This window comes from Anomaloglossus baeobatrachus, chromosome 3, assembly GCF_048569485.1.
Source record: "Anomaloglossus baeobatrachus isolate aAnoBae1 chromosome 3, aAnoBae1.hap1, whole genome shotgun sequence".
NCBI lineage: Eukaryota > Metazoa > Chordata > Amphibia > Anura > Aromobatidae > Anomaloglossus > Anomaloglossus baeobatrachus.
Genome location: NC_134355.1, coordinates 326,124,925 through 326,142,909, shown reverse-complemented (window position 1 = coordinate 326,142,909; position 17,985 = coordinate 326,124,925). Strand labels below are relative to the sequence as shown.

The following is a 17,985-nucleotide window of genomic DNA, read 5'->3' as shown; positions in this document are numbered from 1 at the left end:
TTATTCCCGCGTTTTTCACTGCGCTTTTCATCCATTGAGTGCAATGGGATGTTGAAAGACGCAATGAGAAACGCAAATAGCTGCGTTTTGGTGCGTTTTTAAGACCAAAAACGCAGCTATAAACGCAGGAGGTGGGTAGTAAAGTGACATGTACAGGAAGAGGATTCCTTCTGTCAGTAAATACAGAAACGTGAATCCTCCCGGTACAGTCACCGCCGCTTCCACCTCCAGTCCTGTGCAAGTATGCTGCCGTGCGGCGCCATGTCTGGGCGGGAGGTGGAAGCGGCTGCGAAAACAAAAGTGAACAGTAGAAAAAAAAAAAATTCATACTCACCTGTCTGCAGCCTCCCGGTGCCATGCCCGCCCCCATCTCCTCTCACGGTATCGCCACCCCAGCTCCAGCTGTATGCAGACGGTCGGGACATCTCCGATGGATGCAGGACCTGGCGATGGATCACCTGATGCAGTCACCTGACGCATCAGGTGATCGTAAGTATCGCGGTGACGCGGGCGCCCGGCCGGTTTAAGTTATCAGCGGATGCGTCAGGAGACTTCATCCCTGATTACCGGCAGCTGCTGCAGCGATCGGACAGGATCAGACTCCCGCCCTATCGCTGCAGGAGCTGCCGGTAATCAGCACATAAGTGAGTATTTTTTTTTTTTTTTGCACCGATGCATCTGCTGATTGTATAAACGGCTTTTATACAATCAGCTGATGTGTGATGTGATTCAGCCCCTAGAAAACCTGACACATCATCTGATCGCTTTGCCTTCCAGCAAACCGATCAGATGATATTGGATCTGGATTGGACGGCGCGGGACCCTGACCCAGGATTACTGTGGAGGGGGGTTCTTTATTTCAATAAATATGGAGTCACTAATTGTATTGTGTGTTATTTCTAATAAAAATATTTTTCTGTGTGTTGTGTTTTTTTTTTTATCTTTACTAGAAATTCATGGTGGCCATGTTTAATATTGGCGTGACACCATGAATTTCGGGCTTAGGGCCAGCTATACAGCTAGCCCCAACCCCATTATTACCCAGCGAGCCACCCGGCATCAGGGCAGCTGGAAGAGTTGGATACAGCGCCAGAAGAAGGTGCTTCTATGAAAGCGCCATTTTCTGGGGTGGCTGCGGGACTGCAATTCACAGCGGGGGTGCCCAGAAAGCATGGGCACCCTGCACTGTGGATTCCAATCCCCAGCTGCCTAGTTGTACCCGGCTGGACTCAAAAATTGGGCGAAGCTCATGTCATTTTTTTTTTTAAATTATTTCATGAAATTCATGAAATAATTAAAAAAAAAAAGGGCTTCCCTATATTTTTGGTTCCCAGCCGGGTACAAATAGGAAGCTGGGGGTTGGGGGCAGCCCGTACCTGCCTGCTGTACCCGGCTAGCATACAAAAATATGGCGAAGCCCACGTCATTTTTTTTGTTTGGGGGGGGGCAAAGAACTCCTGCATACAGCCCTGGAAGGAGGATGCTGAGCCTTGTAATTCGACAGCTGCTGTCTGCTCTCCTGCATACACTATTGGATGGAGGATGCTGAGCCTTGTAGTTCGATAGCTGCTGTCTGCTCTCCTGCATACACTATTGGATGGAGGATGCTGAGCCTTGTAGGTCTGCTCCCCCTGACTCTCCCTCAAGCATACAGCCCTGGATGGAGCATGCTGAGCCTTGTAGTTCTGCAGCTGCTGTCTGCTCTCCTGCATACACTATTGGATGGAGTATGCTGAGCCTTGTAGTTCTGCAGCTGTCTGCTCTTCTGCATACACTAGTGGAGAATGAAGAACACATTGAAGAAGGAAATTACATCAGACCTTTTTTTTTTTTGTTCACTGATAAAAAACGCATAAAGACGCAGTGAGCAAAAACACAGCAAAACGCAGCAAAAAAAACTGCACCAAATCGCGTGCGTTTTTTGCCGTGTTTTTTTGACGCGGGTGCGTTTTTGTGCGGTTTTTGCCGCAAAAAACGCACAAAAACGCAGCGTCAAAAAAACGCAGTGTGTGAACCTAGCCTAATTGGTATTCTATAATGTTTTATTGCAGTCTCCACATGCGTTTTTCAGTACTACTGGATTGTAATTGTTGAAATAGGTAAGTGGTTTTATATTTATCACCCTTGGACAGGTTCTGGGTAGCATTTCTATGCTCTAAACGCTAATAGGACAGACTGCCTGGTCGATTCCAGGCACCGCGACTGGGCAATATTTCGTACGACCTATGGATTATTGAGGGGTAAGCAGAATGAACTTTAACTTTCTACTATCAACTATTAACCCCTTCACGACCAGACGATTTTCTGCTTTCCGTTTTTTTTTCTGCTTTCCTTCTTCTGAGAGACGTAACTTTTTTATTTTTCAGTCAATCTGGTCATTTTGAGGGCTCGTTTTTTGCGGGACGAGTTGTACTTTTAAATGAAAGCATGTGTTTTACCATATAGTGAACTAGAAAACGGCAAAAAAATTCTAAATGCGGAAAAATTGCAAGAAAAGTGCGATTGCACTATGGTTTTCGAGATAAACTGATGTGTTGGTGTGATGCCTGAGGTCGGTGCGAGTTCGTAGACACCAATTATGAATAGGTTTACTTTTATTTAACGTGTTAAAAAAAATCAGAAGTTTGTCCGAAAAAAATGGTGTACGTTTTGCGCCATTTTGTGCCATTTTATTGTAGCATTCTCATTTTTCGGGATCTATGGCTCAGTGACGGCTTATTTTTTGCATCTCGGGCTGATGTTTTTAACGGTACCATTTTTGTGCAGATGCTACGTTTTGATCACCTGTTATTGCATTTTGCGCAAAATTTGCGGTGACCAAAAAGGTAATTTTGTTGTTCAGAATTTTTTTGGCGCTATGCAGTTTACCAATCAGATTGATTGATTTTATATTTTGATAGATCGGGAATTTCTGAATGCAGCTATACCAAATGTGTATATTTTTTTAACCCTTTAATTTTCAATGGGGTGAAAGGGGGGGTGATTTGAACTTTTAGGGGTTTTTTTGTTTTTAATTTTTCAAAACTTGTTTTTAAAACTTTTTTTTTTATTTTACTAGCCCCCTTAGGAGACAGCAGTCTGATCATTCATTTGTTTCTCCCGATCAGAGCAGCACCGCTCAGATCGGGAGAAATCATCATGTCTTGTAACCTGCAGTACTCTGCTGCTGGTTACAGGACCTGAGTCTTGTGAGCTACAGGAGTCATCAAATGACCCTGTGCTACTATGTGCGATTAAGTAATGACTTCTGGTGTCGGCCTGTGAGTATGCGATTACCACGATCGCCGTTAAAATGGCACTGTCACATCTTGACAGCGCCATTTAAGGGGTTAACAGGTACGGGTGAATAGCGATTCCACTCATACCTGCGAGGCATACATGTCAGCTGTACAAATCAAATGACAAGTGCGAGGATCCTTGCCCGCAGCAGCAGGTGGGGATTAACACTATGACCGCTAGGACGTAAGATTACTGCATGCGATCATTAAGGGGTTAAACAATGGGGTCATAAGAAATGCGCAAAAATATCACTACTTATTTACGTGGCTTTTTTTACTTGGCAAAATATGCTGCCCCTACTGAGATGGCAGCAAACAGAGTAGGTTTCTGTCCTTGGTCAAAAAAAAAGAAAGATCCTTCAGCAGTTTTGTATTAACCAATATTATCCAAAATAAAGTACCAGTACCTGATAGCAGGCATGGCTTTTCCATCTCCAGCAGCATGCATTGGCGGAGGTGGCGGTGGCTCATGGGGTCTCACTAATACCCGGTCTTCAACTCTGTTCAGAAGATCATTCATCTGGCTATAAGGAAGTGCAGCAAGTGAGAAGGGCCCGTCGGCAGTCTCCCCATAAGCTTGTGGTCTGTTGAAAGAATAGATATTAATCAGTTAGTGATAACAATAACTCACGACTTACTAGAACACTTTTCTAATAATAAATAACAATAATAATAATAGATTAAATAATGCAGAGAGAATCAGTGAAATGAAAACCAAAAGAGAAAAATCTGTATATGTAAATGGGTAATGTAATGTATGTTATTTTTTTTAATCAGATAAATTTTTATTTTTCACCAAGTATACAAAACATGTGTTTATATTTTCAGCAATAACGAGCAGAACTATAAACTTTCCCTCCCTAACATCCCCTCCCCTCTCGCCGTACATATTACCCATATCCAGGGCCGTATTTGCCATTAGGCACTTGAGGGCACGTGCCTGGGTCGGCGCCTTCCAGGGGGCGGCGCCCACACCAAAACTTTACATTTTTTTTTTTTTTAAATCTTCCTCCCTCCTCCAAACTCTTTATTAAATCCGGCGCCTTTTTGGAGGAGGGAGGGGGCGCCGCAGTCATTTATAGTCACGTCTATAACACGCGACTATACATGAAATTGTGAGCGTGCTGGCACTTCCGGGGTAAGAGGAGCTGAAATCAGCTCCCCGCCCCGACGTGCTGCTGTGCGCTCACTGTGCAGAGGTCACAGCAGCGTGAGGCAGCGCCGCGCAGAGGACGACGGGAGATGGAACCGCCGCCGAGCAAGATGTCAGATCCTGCCGCCCCCGCCACCGTGGAGAACGGGAGATGCAGCCTGGAGCAGGAAAGCGCTTTACAGCCGAAGACAGCGCCGAACAAGCAACCCGGGGGGGAGGGGGGGGCGCACAACATAAAGGATGAGGGGATGGAACATGATGTGGGGGCGCAACATGGAGGATGAGGGGATGGAACATGATGTGGGGGCACAACATGGAGGATGGGGGGATGTAACATGATGTGGGGGCGCAATATGGAGGATGGGGGGGATGGAACATGATGTGGGGGCGCAACATGGAGGATGGGGGGATGGAACATGATGTGGGGGCGCAACATGGAGGATGGGGGGATGGAACATGATGTGGAGCGCAACATGGAGGATGAGGGGATGGAACATGATGTGGGGGCGCAACATGGAGGATGGGGGGGACGGAACATGATGTGGGGGCTCAACATGGAGGATGGGGGGGCCGAAGCATGATGTGGGGGCGCAACATGGAGGAAGGTGGGGGGACGAAGCATGATGTGGGGGCGCAACATGGAGGATGGTGGGGGGATGAAGCATGGTGTGGGGGCACAACATGGAGGATGGGGGGGATGAAGCATGATGTGGGGTCACAACATGGAGGATGGGGGGATGAAGCATGATGTGGGGGCACAACATGGAGGATGGGGGGGATGAAGCATGATGTGGGGGCGCAACATGGAGGATGGTGGGGGGATGAAGCATGGTGTGGGGGCACAACATGGAGGATGGGGGGGATGAAGCATGATGTGGGGGCACAACATGGAGGATGGGGAGGATGAAGCATGATGTGGGGGCACAACATGGAGGATGGGGGGGATGAAGCATGATGTGGGGGCACAACATGGAGGATGGGGAGGATGAAGCATGATGTGGGGGCACAACATGGAGGATGGGGGGGATGAAGCATGATGTGGGGGCACAACATGGAGGATGGGGGGGTGAAGCATGATGTGGGGGCACAACATGGGGGGGATGAAGCATGATGTGGCGGCACAACATGGAGGATGGGGGGGGCACGAAGCATGATGTGGGGGCACAACATGGAGGATGGGGGGGCACGAAGCATGATGTGGGGGCACAACATGGAGGATGGAGCATGATGTGGGTGTGCAACATGGAGGATGGGGGGATGAAGCATGATGTGGGGGTGCAACATGGAGGATGGAGCATGATGTGGGTGTGCAACATGGAGGATGGGGGGATGAAGCATCGTGTGGGGGTGCAACATGGAGGATGGAGCATGATGTGGGGGCGCAGCATGGGGGATAGAGCAGAATGGGAAAATGGGGGGGGGAGGGAAAATGAGGGTGGTGGACAGTATAGCAAATGGGAGTTGCAGTATTGAGAATGAGAGGCATGGTATGGAGAATGGGGTAGCATGGGGGGAGGCATGGTATGGAGAATGGGGAAGCATGGGGGGTGCTCGGTATGGAAGGAGAACCATGGTGTGCTTGGTATGGAGGGGGCTTGATATGGAGAAGGGGCAGCATGGGGAGCGCTCAGTTAGGAGCCTGGGAGGGCTCGGTATACAGAATGCAAAGCAGAAGGTTCATTATAGAGAGGGGACATCATGAGGGGGACAGTTAAGTGGGGGCTGCACGGAGAGGTGGGGACAGTGGAGGTCATAGTTCATAAGTGAGGAAGGTCTGGAGGGTATAATTCAGTGGGGAGGACAGTGGGGTTTTCATGTGAGGGGGCAGTGTAGTGGAAATGTTATAAGAGAGAATGTGGAGGCTGTATACTGTAAGTGACACGGTGTGTGGTCATTCTTTGTGCTGTGAGCTCAGTGATGGGCAATTATTTATTCTTGGGCACAGACTTGGGCTTAGTTAGGGTGGTTACTCTTTAGTGAGAATTATGAGTCTGTCACCAGGTTTTTGCCACCTAATTTGAGAGCAGCATAATGTAGGGGCAGAGATCCTGATTCCAGTGTTATCACTTACTGGGCTGCTTAGTGTAGTTTTTATAAAATCGCTGTTTAATCAGCAGTAGTTATCATTTCAGGACTACTTGGTGTGCTGCAGAAAAATTTTACTCCCGGAATCCATTCTGTCTGCATGTTCTGGTTCTCGGAAAAACTCGGGGCCACGGTAGTCGGACCCCCAGCGATTGGAAAGTTATTCCCCATCCCAAGGATAGGGGGTAAGCTTCCAATGTGAGAAAATCCCTTTAAAGCATTGACTGATTCCAGCAATGTGTCACTTACTGAGCTGTGTGCTGTCATTTTCTCTGCTGCAGATCTTGCAGTTATAGAGAGCTCATCAATATGCTGCACTACCTGCAGCACACCAAGATTAAGGAAAACAGAGCAGTGCATATGGGCTTCATTAGGAGTGAAAGGCAACAACTTCAATAGGTATGCACAAATAAGAAGAAACAGAAGTCTTTAAATTTGCCTAAGTATCTGTATATCCCATGGTCAATAATTAGCGATAATAAACGCTATAGTGCACATAAAAAGTTTTCTTAAGACACAAGGTACATGGGGTATAGAATATAATAAAACACAGGACAGGATTTGACAATGACAGGCGAATAATCCCCATGTGGGGCCACATGCAGGGTCATTCATATACTGTCTCCCTGATATACAAAGTGCTGAGTGCTAGAACCAAGCTTATACATGAAACACCGACCAGCCTTTACTTACAGCAGTGTACTGACCAGAGTCAGATAATCACAGGCTAGAAAAAACAGTGAGCCATGGAGACCTACAACAGCACTGGCTAGCAGTACAGGGAGCTTACCAACAGGGGGAGATCGCAGTACAGGGAGCTTACCAACAGGGGGAGATCGCAGTACTGGAGCTTACCAACAGGGGGAGATCGCAGTACAGGGAGCGTACCAACAGGGGGAGATCGCAGTACAGGGAGCTTACCAACAGGGGGAGATCGCAGTACAGGGAGCTTACCAACAGGGGGAGATCGCAATACAGGGAGCTTACCAACAGGGGGAGATCGCAGTACAGGGAGCTTAACAACAGGGGGAGATCGCAGTACAGGGAGCTTACCAACAGGGGGAGATCGCAGTACAGGGAGCGTACCAACAGGGGGAGATCGCAATACAGGGAGCTTACCAACAGGGGGAGATCGCAGTACAGGGAGCTTACCAACAGGGGGAGATCGCAGTACAGGGAGCTTACCAACAGGGGGAGATCGCAATACAGGGAGCTTACCAACAGGGGGAGATCGCAGTACAGGGAGCTTAACAACAGGGGGAGATCGCAGTACAGGGAGCTTACCAACAGGGGGAGATCGCAGTACAGGGAGCGTACCAACAGGGGGAGATCGCAGTACAGGGAGCTTACCAACAGGGGGAGATCGCAGTACATGGAGCTTAACAACAGGGGGAGATCGCAGTACAGGGAGCTTACCAACAGGGGGAGATCGCAGTACAGGGAGCGTACCAACAGGGGGAGATCGCAGTACAGGGAGCTTACCAACAGGGGGAGATCGCAGTACAGGGAGCTTACCAACAGGGGGAGATCGCAGTACAGGGAGCTTACCAACAGGGGGAGATCGCAGTACAGGGAGCTTACCAACAGGGGGAGATCGCAGTACAGGGAGCGTACCAACAGGGGGAGATCGCAGTACAGGGAGCTTACCAACAGGGGGAGATCGCAGTACAGGGAGCTTACCAACAGGGGGAGATCGCAGTACAGGGAGCGTACCAACAGGGGGAGATCGCAGTACAGGGAGCGTACCAACAGGGGGAGATCGCAGTACAGGGAGCTTACCAACAGGGGGAGATCGCAATACAGGGAGCGTACCAACAGGGGGAGATCGCAGTACAGGGAGCTTACCAACAGGGGGAGATCGCAGTACAGGGAGCTTACCAACAGGGGGAGATCGCAGTACAGGGAGCTTACCAACAGGGGGAGATCGCAGTACAGGGAGCTTACGAACAGGGGGAGATCGCAGTACAGGGAGCTTACCAACAGGGGGAGATCGCAGTACAGGGAGCTTACCAACAGGGGGAGATCGCAGTACAGGGAGCTTACCAACAGGGGGAGATCGCAATACAGGGAGCTTACCAACAGGGGGAGATCGCAGTACAGGGAGCTTACCAACAGGGGGAGATCGCAGTACAGGGAGCTTACCAACAGGGGGAGATCGCAATACAGGGAGCTTACCAACAGGGGGAGATCGCAGTACAGGGAGCTTACCAACAGGGGGAGATCGCAGTACAGGGAGCTTACCAACAGGGGGAGATCGCAATACAGGGAGCTTACCAACAGGGGGAGATCGCAGTACAGGGAGCTTACCAACAGGGGGAGATCGCAGTACAGGGAGCTTACCAACAGGGGGAGATCGCAGTACAGGGAGCTTACCAACAGGGGGATATCGCAGTACAGGGAGCTTACCAACAGGGGGAGATCGCAGTACAGGGAGCTTACCAACAGGGGGAGATCGCAGTACAGGGAGCTTACCAACAGGGGGAGATCGCAGTACAGGGAGCTTACCAACAGGGGGAGATCGCAGTACAGGGAGCTTACCAACAGGGGGAGATCGCAGTACAGGGAGCTTACCAACAGGGGGAGATCGCAGTACAGGGAGCTTACCAACAGGGGGAGATCGCAGTACAGGGAGCTTACCAACAGGGGGAGATCGCAATACAGGGAGCTTACCAACAGGGGGAGATCGCAATACAGGGAGCTTACCAACAGGGGGAGATCGCAGTACAGGGAGCTTACCAACAGGGGGAGATCGCAGTACAGGGAGCTTACCAACAGGGGGAGATCGCAGTACAGGGAGCTTACCAACAGGGGGAGATCGCAGTACAGGGAGCTTACCAACAGGGGGAGATCGCAGTACAGGGAGCTTACCAACAGGGGGAGATCGCAGTACAGGGAGCTTACCAACAGGGGGAGATCGCAGTACAGGGAGCTTACCAACAGGGGGAGATCGCATGTGGCCCCACATGGGGATTATTCGCCTGTCATTGTCAAATCCTGTCCTGTGTTTTATTATATTCTATATCCCATGGACCTTGTGTCTAATAAACGCTATAGTGCACAAAGTTTTATTATCGCTAATTATTGACCATAGGATATACAGATACTTAGGCAAATTTAAAGAATTCTGTTTCTTCTTATTTGTGCATACCTATTGAAGTTGTTGCCTTTCACTCCTAATGAAGCCCATATGCACTGCTCTGTTTTCCTTAATCTTGGTGTGCTGCAGGTAGTCCAGCATATTCATGAGCTCTGTATAACTGCAAGATCTGCAGCAGAGAAAATGACAGCACACAGCTCAGTAAGTGATACATTGCTGGAATCAGTCAATGCTTTAAAGGGGTTCTCTCACATTGGAAACTTACCCCCTATCCTTGGCATGGGGAATAACTTTCCAATCACTGGGGGTCCGACTACCGTGGCCCCGGGTTTTTCCGAGAACCAGAACATGCAGACAGAATGGATTCCGGGAGTAAAATTTCATAGTCCTGTCTCCTGAGCTGTGCACTTAAGAGGTCTTTTGAGAAATTGGTGGGGGTCTCAAGTCCCACCCCATGATGCCCCTTCTCCCTACTGAGCCCACCTCTGCCCTACTAATCTCAGAATTAATGGACCTAAACATATAAGATCTCCTCCAAAAGTTAAGTCTACTGCCTGGGACTAATCAGTATTGTGGTTCTTATATGGTTTACAGTCTAATGATGGCTGGTAACAACTACCAGCATCTCCTTACCATTGTTAAGGACATACTGAGAGTTGTACGTTAATGGAATACATATGTATATGGGTCTAACCTGACACTGCACTTGATTGCTGTACGAAGTTGGCAATGTATTCATGTACTGATGGTGGTTTTGGTGATGCCTTATTGTCTTTAGGGTGGGTTTGGCAATGTATTATTGTCTTTAGGGTGGGTTTGGTGATGTATTATTGTATTTAGGGTGGTTTGGGTGATATTACTGTATTGATAGTACAGTAATACATCAACAGAACTACTAACTGTGGTTTTGGTTATGTATTCTTGTATTTAGGGTGGTTTTAGTTATGTATTACTGTACTGATGATGGTTCTGGTGATAGAACATGTAGCTGTTGTAATCTTTACCTTATCAGTCTTGATCCTAAAACATAAGGTCAGCAAGCTGGACTAAAAATACAGCTATCTGCATGTCTGTCAGCCTAATAAATAAGAGACTAAAGCCCCCATACACTATATAGTCTGATTTTTAGGCCGGCAGCTATCTTGCTCAGCTCTCCCATATACAGGAGCACTCATTCTGCCAAGTGTTTCTGTGTTCTTTATTAGAGCCGCTGCTGGACATCTCCGGCAGCAGCTTATCATTTAGAGGATAATAGGATCTACACTCCGTAATCGGACATGCTGGATCCTTATTCCCCCCGACAATCAGAAGTTAGAGCCCCATGCACATTGGGCTGTCAGCAGAACCCGTCGATATTGGCGGGTTTAGAATACTTTAGGTTAATGTATATGCAGGTCTTAACTACTATCTGAAGGCTCTGGGCTCTATCAGGGAATGTGCACACGTCTTGTAGATGTCTGTGAACCCCCGGAATAAGAATTATTCAGACAGAATACGCTTCAGGACAGTCATCATTTTATCCTGTAGCAAATATATATATATATATTTTTTTTTTGCTGTTGCTTCTTGGTTGTTTTTTCCAACATCTTTTAGCTACTGGATTTTACTTATTTTTTAAATGAATAGTAAGCGGCATCCAAGCAGCAGCCGCCATATAATGGACCGGTCACTGTCAGCCGCTTCATGTCTGAGGAAACCTGACGCGCTCAAAAAACTCCAAAGACTGAACATATGGACAGTAAGTCGTTTACATTGCAGTGTATGAGTTCATTTCTTTAATATTTAGAGTTTGGGGTTTTTGGGCGGGTTACAGCGCGGATCTGTCTGAAAACAAAATGCTGTGTGCACATACCCTTAATCTGACTGATCAGAAGGGGGTGGCACCACTGACAGTGCCTAGGGCAGCAAAAACCCCAAATACGGCCCTGCCCATATCAATATCAAAGATCTTACATTTTAACCCTTCAATAGCATATATTGGAATGTATAGAACTAACTATCACTGCCCCTAGTCCAACATCTCCCAACTCTAATATTTATCAATATTGCAACCACGGATTCCACAATCTATCAAAAAGTGCAAGTTGTTTCCTTTTCCCATATACACTTGTCTCCATTCGAACAATATGATTAACATATGCGACAAATTCCCCTCTAGTCGGTGGGTCCCCCTGCATCCAGTGTTTGGCAAATACTTTCCTTGCCGCATACAACAGTCTGGCTATCACCATTTTAAAATTGTTGTCTACTCTAATTTCTTCCACGTAACCTAAAAGACATACCAGGGGTTGTCTGGGAAGTTTACATCTATAAGCGCTTTCTATTCTATTAAGAACAGTTATCCAAAAGGGTGCCAATCTGGGGCACGTCCACATCATGTGTAAAATGCCGGCACCTTCTCCATTATATCTAGGACAGTCGGAGTTACTCCTCAATCCCATTTTACACATAATTAGCGGGGATCTATATGCCCTATGCACCACGTAGAGGTGGGATAATCTTGCTGGTTCACTCATTGATAATTTCGGTATGTATTCCAAAACACTATCCCATACCTAATCAGTGATCCCGTCTATCTCTGCCTCCCATTTAGTCCTAGTGTTTACAGGGTGATCAAGCAAATATGTATGCAGTAGGTCCCTATATATAGTAGATATGATTCTGTACTGCCCTGAGAGGGGCCTGGCCTCTTCCTCCGCTTGCTTGGGCCAAGCCGCTCAGGTTCTCGGTGGCACGAGCGCCTCCGGACCAGGGGCCACGTCGCTCTTGTTAAGCGGAGGCGGTGGGGGGGTTGGTGGTTGTGTAACGGGTCGTGATGCCACCCATGGGTCGTGGTGACGGGGGATGCACCACCTCTGCGGCTGAAGTGATGGCGGGCTCGTCCGGGATCGGTGTTGCGGCCACAGCTGAGATGTTAGCCCCTCCATGGGTAGGAGCGGTGTGTCCCGGGGCCCCGGTGGGGGTGGTGGACTGTAAGGGATGATGTTGTCGTCGGGGTGCAGGGCGCCGTGCCGCGGTGTAGCGTCGTGCCCGGATGGCACTGGTGTACTCACGATTGATTCACACTCAGAGTCACTGGTAAACCAAAGTTCGGTAGTGGTCGGTCCCCGCGGCCGGCTGCTAATGTCCCCTGTGGGGTTGATGGTGGCCCCTTTTCCCGTGCACCTCTGGATGTTTGTGTTTCTGCCCCCCTGCCTAAGCAGTGGTAGCCCGCTCCCCGGCGTTGAGCTGCTGGAGGAGCCCTCGGTTGCCCGCAGGCGCTGGCCCGTCGGGTGTTTGGCCCTTGGCGGTGGCGCTCACCCGGTCTCGGTGGGCTTTTGCCTTCTTTCGGGACTTTGGGTGTGGATGAACCTGTGAGGTCCGGCCAGCAATCAGTCAATTTGCCTATACTCAGTGGCTTCTAAGCTAGGACGGGGTCTGAGTACCCTCCTGTTGGTGCTCCGGTACACGGTTGACTCCCCGGTTCGGGACCGACGGGCTCCAACCCAGGCCCGGTCCGTACGGTTCCGCCGGTTGCTGTACCGGTACTCCTGCAGACGGCCACCACTGCCTGCCTGCCTGACGTTCTCTAAGAGGCCCAGGCTCCTACCTGACAGCTCCCTGACAGCTACTCCTCTACCACTCACTGTCAACCCAAAACTGTTCTGTTTGAACTTCCTGCCCCAGGACGGTAGTCTCCTCGGTGGGCGTGTCTTTCCGCCTGACTCCGCCCACCTGGTGTGCTCTACTTGCCCTGAGGGAGGCATCAGGTCTCCCTTTCGGGTGACATGTGTGTGACCTCACAGGGGATGGGGGTATGTGTGTATGTGGTAGATGTTATTACCTGTGACCCCTGGCGTCCAGGGCGTCACATACCCCCTTTGTTTAATGCAGACAGTCCGCGGGCTGCCCGATCCACTCCGGTTTATTTTTATTTTTCAACTGCAAAAACGGGAAAACACTTACAAACATAATAACATTAATATAAACTATGGTTACTGAAGGTCTTCCCTTAACGGGAGGCATTAAACTTTAACGTTTCAAATGTTATTAAACGGGAACGGGTTCATGTCCTTCCGCCTTTCCCACCCAAACAACCTAGCCTTGATGCTGCCCCTAAGAAATGGGCAGCACCCCTTTTCCCCAGTCCGGAAACAGGAACACGGCAGGTCACCCAGGCGGGAACGGGTACAGTGCAGCGCACCCGGCAGTTGTCAAGGGCTCCCCGGAGGATGGTCACCGGTCCCGGTGGTGACCGGACCCCAGCCTGCTCTGCTGCGGGTCCTTCCTCCAATCTGCCTCTCCGGAGGCCAACGGAACGGGAAGGCATGTCAAAGGGGGGCAGATAGGGCAATATTTACAAGCCCAGAAGTTTTCGGGTGGCCGGCAAGTCCACGGCCTTGTCTATGAGCAGTAACTCACGCAACAGGGGTTTTCAACAACACACAAGTCCCAACGGGGACGGGTCCTTTTTAGCAGCAACGGCTACCGGCTATACTCATCAACGGGGAACTCCTCTTCCACCTCTACTTCAGGGCTGCACGGTGGAGGAGGGGGCTGTCTGCCACTCTGGACATCTAGGGCAAACCAGCCCCTCTCCCCTTGGTGCCGGGTGTAGTGCACCAAATCGCCGGGCAGGAGGTCACGGTCAGGGTGCCCGAACAGGAAATGGCCATTTACATCCCGCCGGGAACAGAACACTTCCGTTTCCAGACCGGGGTCGTATAAGAATCCCCAGCCCTTCTCCTTGTTAAATCGTCGGACCTGGCCCCGGTGGGTGGGGCCCCGTACCCAGCGCTCCTTAGGTGCTCCTTCCCCTCAATGGTACGGGCCAGCACCTCCTCTCTCTTTCTTTCTCTGGCCGCAATCTCCCGGCTCAACTGGCTGGGCTGCCGCTCCCAATACGGTGGGTTTACATGCCCAGGGTCTGCATCAGTGGTGATCTGGTCCAGCCGGCGCTCCCCAGTGTCGACCACTATCGACACCCTCGGAGGGGAGCGCCGCTGTGTCGCGGCTGGCTCTGCTGCCCTGCAGCTGCCTCCCCGCGGAACCTCAGCTGAGGCCCGCGACCCTGGAGCGGCTTGTTTTGCCTTCAGGGCCTTCTTGGCCGAGCGGGTTGCTGGAGCCTGGGTACCTCTGGGCGCGGCCACTTCCGGGGCCTTCGGCATCGCCTCTGGTTCAGGTGCAGTCCGGTAACGGGTCCCCTCCGGCAACGGGCTCTGCGCGGCCGGGTTCCATTGCAGGTCCAGGCCTGCCTGCCCCAGTAACTTCCCATGAGCGCCCGGAACGTACTCCGCCACCGATGTTGGGGGTGGGGATACGGGTGGAGGAGCAGCAACCACTGTTGCGGGCCATGGAGGAGGGAGGTGGTATGGCGGGCAACAGCAGACTGAGCCCCTCAGCCGCGATGGCCTACCCCTCAAGGGCATAGGGACGTGGGTCGCCTCCCCACCCTGCCAACACAGTCATTCTATCACGGGCCCGCACAGCAGCCACTATCTCCCCCATCTCCGCCGCCCAGTGCTCCACCAGGAAGCTTACCTGGTGCTGGAGGCAGCGACCCATCTCCGCCGTCCGGGCCTTCACCCACGCCGCTGTTCCTTGCGCGGGCTCCGGGGTTTCGGGACGCGGGACGGGAGTCGTCATGCTGCACAGTGTGGGTCCAGGAACGGAACGGATGCAGGGTCCTGGAGTCCCTGCCTTTTTATCTTCTCGGTTACATCAGGCAGCCTTCTCGCCTGCCTCCCCCTTGGTTTTCTCTTAGCACTCCTCCTTCGGGGCGGGGCTTCACTTTTCGCGCCTTCACTGCTTAGGGAAGACGACTCGAGCGGGAAACTTTCGCGCCAAGATGGCGGGACTTCAACTTTTTTGGCAGGATGCTGCTGATGAACACTTCTAAGGCGCACTTTCCACAGGTAAGTGGACTGTCCGAATCCTGTTCATGACGCCAGAAAGAGTATACGTGTACCGCCCTGAGAGGGGCCCAGCCGCTTCCTCCGCTTGCTCGGGCCGAGCCGCTCGAGGTCCGGGCTCGGGTTCTCGGTGGCACGAGCGCCTCCGGACCAGGGGCCACGTCGCTCTTGTTAAGGGGAGGCGGTGGGGGGTTGGTGGTTGTGTAACGGGTCGTGACGCCACCCACGGGTCGTGGTGACGGGGGATGCACCACCGCTGCGGCTGAAGTGATGGCGGGCTCGTCCGGGATCCGTGTTGCAGCCACAGCTGAGATGTTAGCCCCTCCGTGGGTAGGGGCGGTGTGTCCCGGGGCCCCGGTGGGGGTGGTGGACTGTAAGGGATGATGTTGTCGTCGGGGTGCAGGGCGCCGTGCCGTGGTGTAGCGTCGTGCCCGGATGGCACTGGTGTACTCACGATTGATTCACACTCAGAGTCACTGGTAAACCAAAGTTCGGTAGTGGTCGGTCCCCGCGGCCGGCTGCTAATGTCCCCTGTGGGGTTGATGGTGGCCCCTTTTCCCGTGCACCTCTGGATGTTTGTGTTTCTGCCCCCCTGCCTAAGCAGTGGTAGCCCGCTCCCCAGCATTGAGCTGCCAGAGGAGCCCTCTGTTGCCCGCAGGTGCTGGCCCATCGGGTATTTGGCCCTTGGCGGTGGCGCTCACCCGGTCTCGGGGGAGGTATTTTCACTTTGTATTGTGGTATTTGGTGCTTCTGTGAATTTATTACAGTTGAGACCAGAAATTTACATACACAGCATCATGATGTCGGGTTAATTTCCTGCAGGAGAGACTGGTGCACATCACAAAATCTATGGCATCATGAAGAAAAAAGATTATGTGGCAATACTGAAGCAACATCTCAAGACATGAGCCATGAACTTAAAAGCTTGGGCAGAAATGTTATTATCATATTATTATTATAAATGCGTGTTCCAAATGAACAATGACCCGAAGTATACTGCCAAACTGGTTACAAAACGGCTTAAGGATAACAAAGTCAATGTTTTGGAGCGGCCATCACAAAGCCTTGATCTCAATCTTATTGAAACTTTATAGGCAAAGCTGAAAAGGCAGGTGTGAGCGAGGGACCTACATACATGGCTGTTACACCAGTTCTGTCAGGAGGAATGGGCCCAAATTCCTACCAACTATTGTGAGCAGATTGTGTAAAGATATCCAAAACGTTTGACCCAAGTCATACAGTTTAAAGGGCAATGGTACCAAATACTAATGAAATGGATGGAAAATTTTGACTCGCTCACTCATTATTATCGCATTTGGCAAATGTAAATAATTTTGGTTCATAATTGACCTAAAAAAGGAAAGATTTATTCTAATTTCGTGTCAGATAGAGGGAAAAAACATGCATATGTGTCTTTTTAGTGTATGGAAACTTCTCGTTTCAACTGTATGTGCTGCATTGTGGCATGTGATGCTGTTGGGGAGGTATTTTGTGCAGCGCTGTGGTACTCGTTTTGTGCTGCACTATTGAAATATGTTGGGTTGAGCTGCACTACAGTAGCTGATTCTGTTGGGGGGTATTTGGTGTCCATGATAACATTTTCTTGGTCCTCCCGAAGGTAATATGGGTACTGTATGGTGGGTTTCTTTCATGCTACTATGTGAGTAATATGAGCTTTGCACAGAGTACTTATTTACTCAGGCCATAGCAGCTAACAAGTATGGCAATTAGTAAATGGGTGAAAAATTCTTCAAGTTATAATTGAAAAGAGGTATACTGCTACATTTAGTGTAATGGGTTACTCAGTGAATGTACTAAAACATGTCTCCTCCTCACTGTGTAACTGCGGAAGGAATTGTGAATATGATTCCAGATACTTAACCCACATACAACACCATTCACGTGGCAAAAAAACAAAAAAAAAAAAAACACACAAAACTAGCTCATTGATAGTAATGTAACACACCTTGTTTCAAAATGGGAGGCTGGACCATTAACAATTTCTATATGCTTGTGTAAATCTAAGTCGTCTTCAGCCAGTTCTTGACCGAGAGCCAACTTCTGCCACTCGCGACGTCTGTCATGTGGAGCTCGAGGCACTTTCTCAGGCTCGTGTGGACGGTCAATATTCTTTTGCTGAAAAATATACCAATCGTAATTATGATGCAAAAAAGAAAAAAAACACAACTAGTGCCTTTATTAACAAAACTTAATGATTCCTACTAAAAGGGGTAGGCTCAAATGGACACCTACTAATTAGATTTTATCCTGGAGATCCATCTTTTCTAAACCCTATTTCTGGGAAAGTCTTCTCTATTGGCGATAGCAGAGGGCTGCTGGTAAAAACGGCATTCATGCCGGATCCGAACACATGGTCTACTGTTCCAACCTATTTAGGTGGTAATAAAGACATCATACCTTCTGCTTTCTCTTTTCTTTCCGTTTGTCCTCTGTGTCCTGTATCATTTTCTCTTTCCACAA

The 17,985-nt window shown here is 50.0% G+C and overlaps 1 protein-coding gene across 2 annotated transcripts in view; it reads right to left on the bottom strand.

The window, feature by feature from the left end:
* WASF1 (WASP family member 1) overlaps nucleotides 1-17,985 on the bottom strand; it is a 223,208-nt gene that overhangs the window by 15,056 nt on the left and 190,167 nt on the right. For both annotated transcript variants that reach the window (XM_075340055.1, XM_075340056.1), the window contains exons 5-7: nucleotides 17,923-17,985; nucleotides 17,471-17,640; nucleotides 3,686-3,862 (exon numbers count right to left, since the gene is read on the bottom strand). The exon at nucleotides 17,923-17,985 is cut by the window's right edge and continues 55 nt beyond it. In XM_075340055.1, coding sequence (XP_075196170.1) covers nucleotides 3,686-3,862; nucleotides 17,471-17,640; nucleotides 17,923-17,985 — 410 coding nt within the window. The remainder of the gene's footprint in view (nucleotides 1-3,685; nucleotides 3,863-17,470; nucleotides 17,641-17,922) is intronic.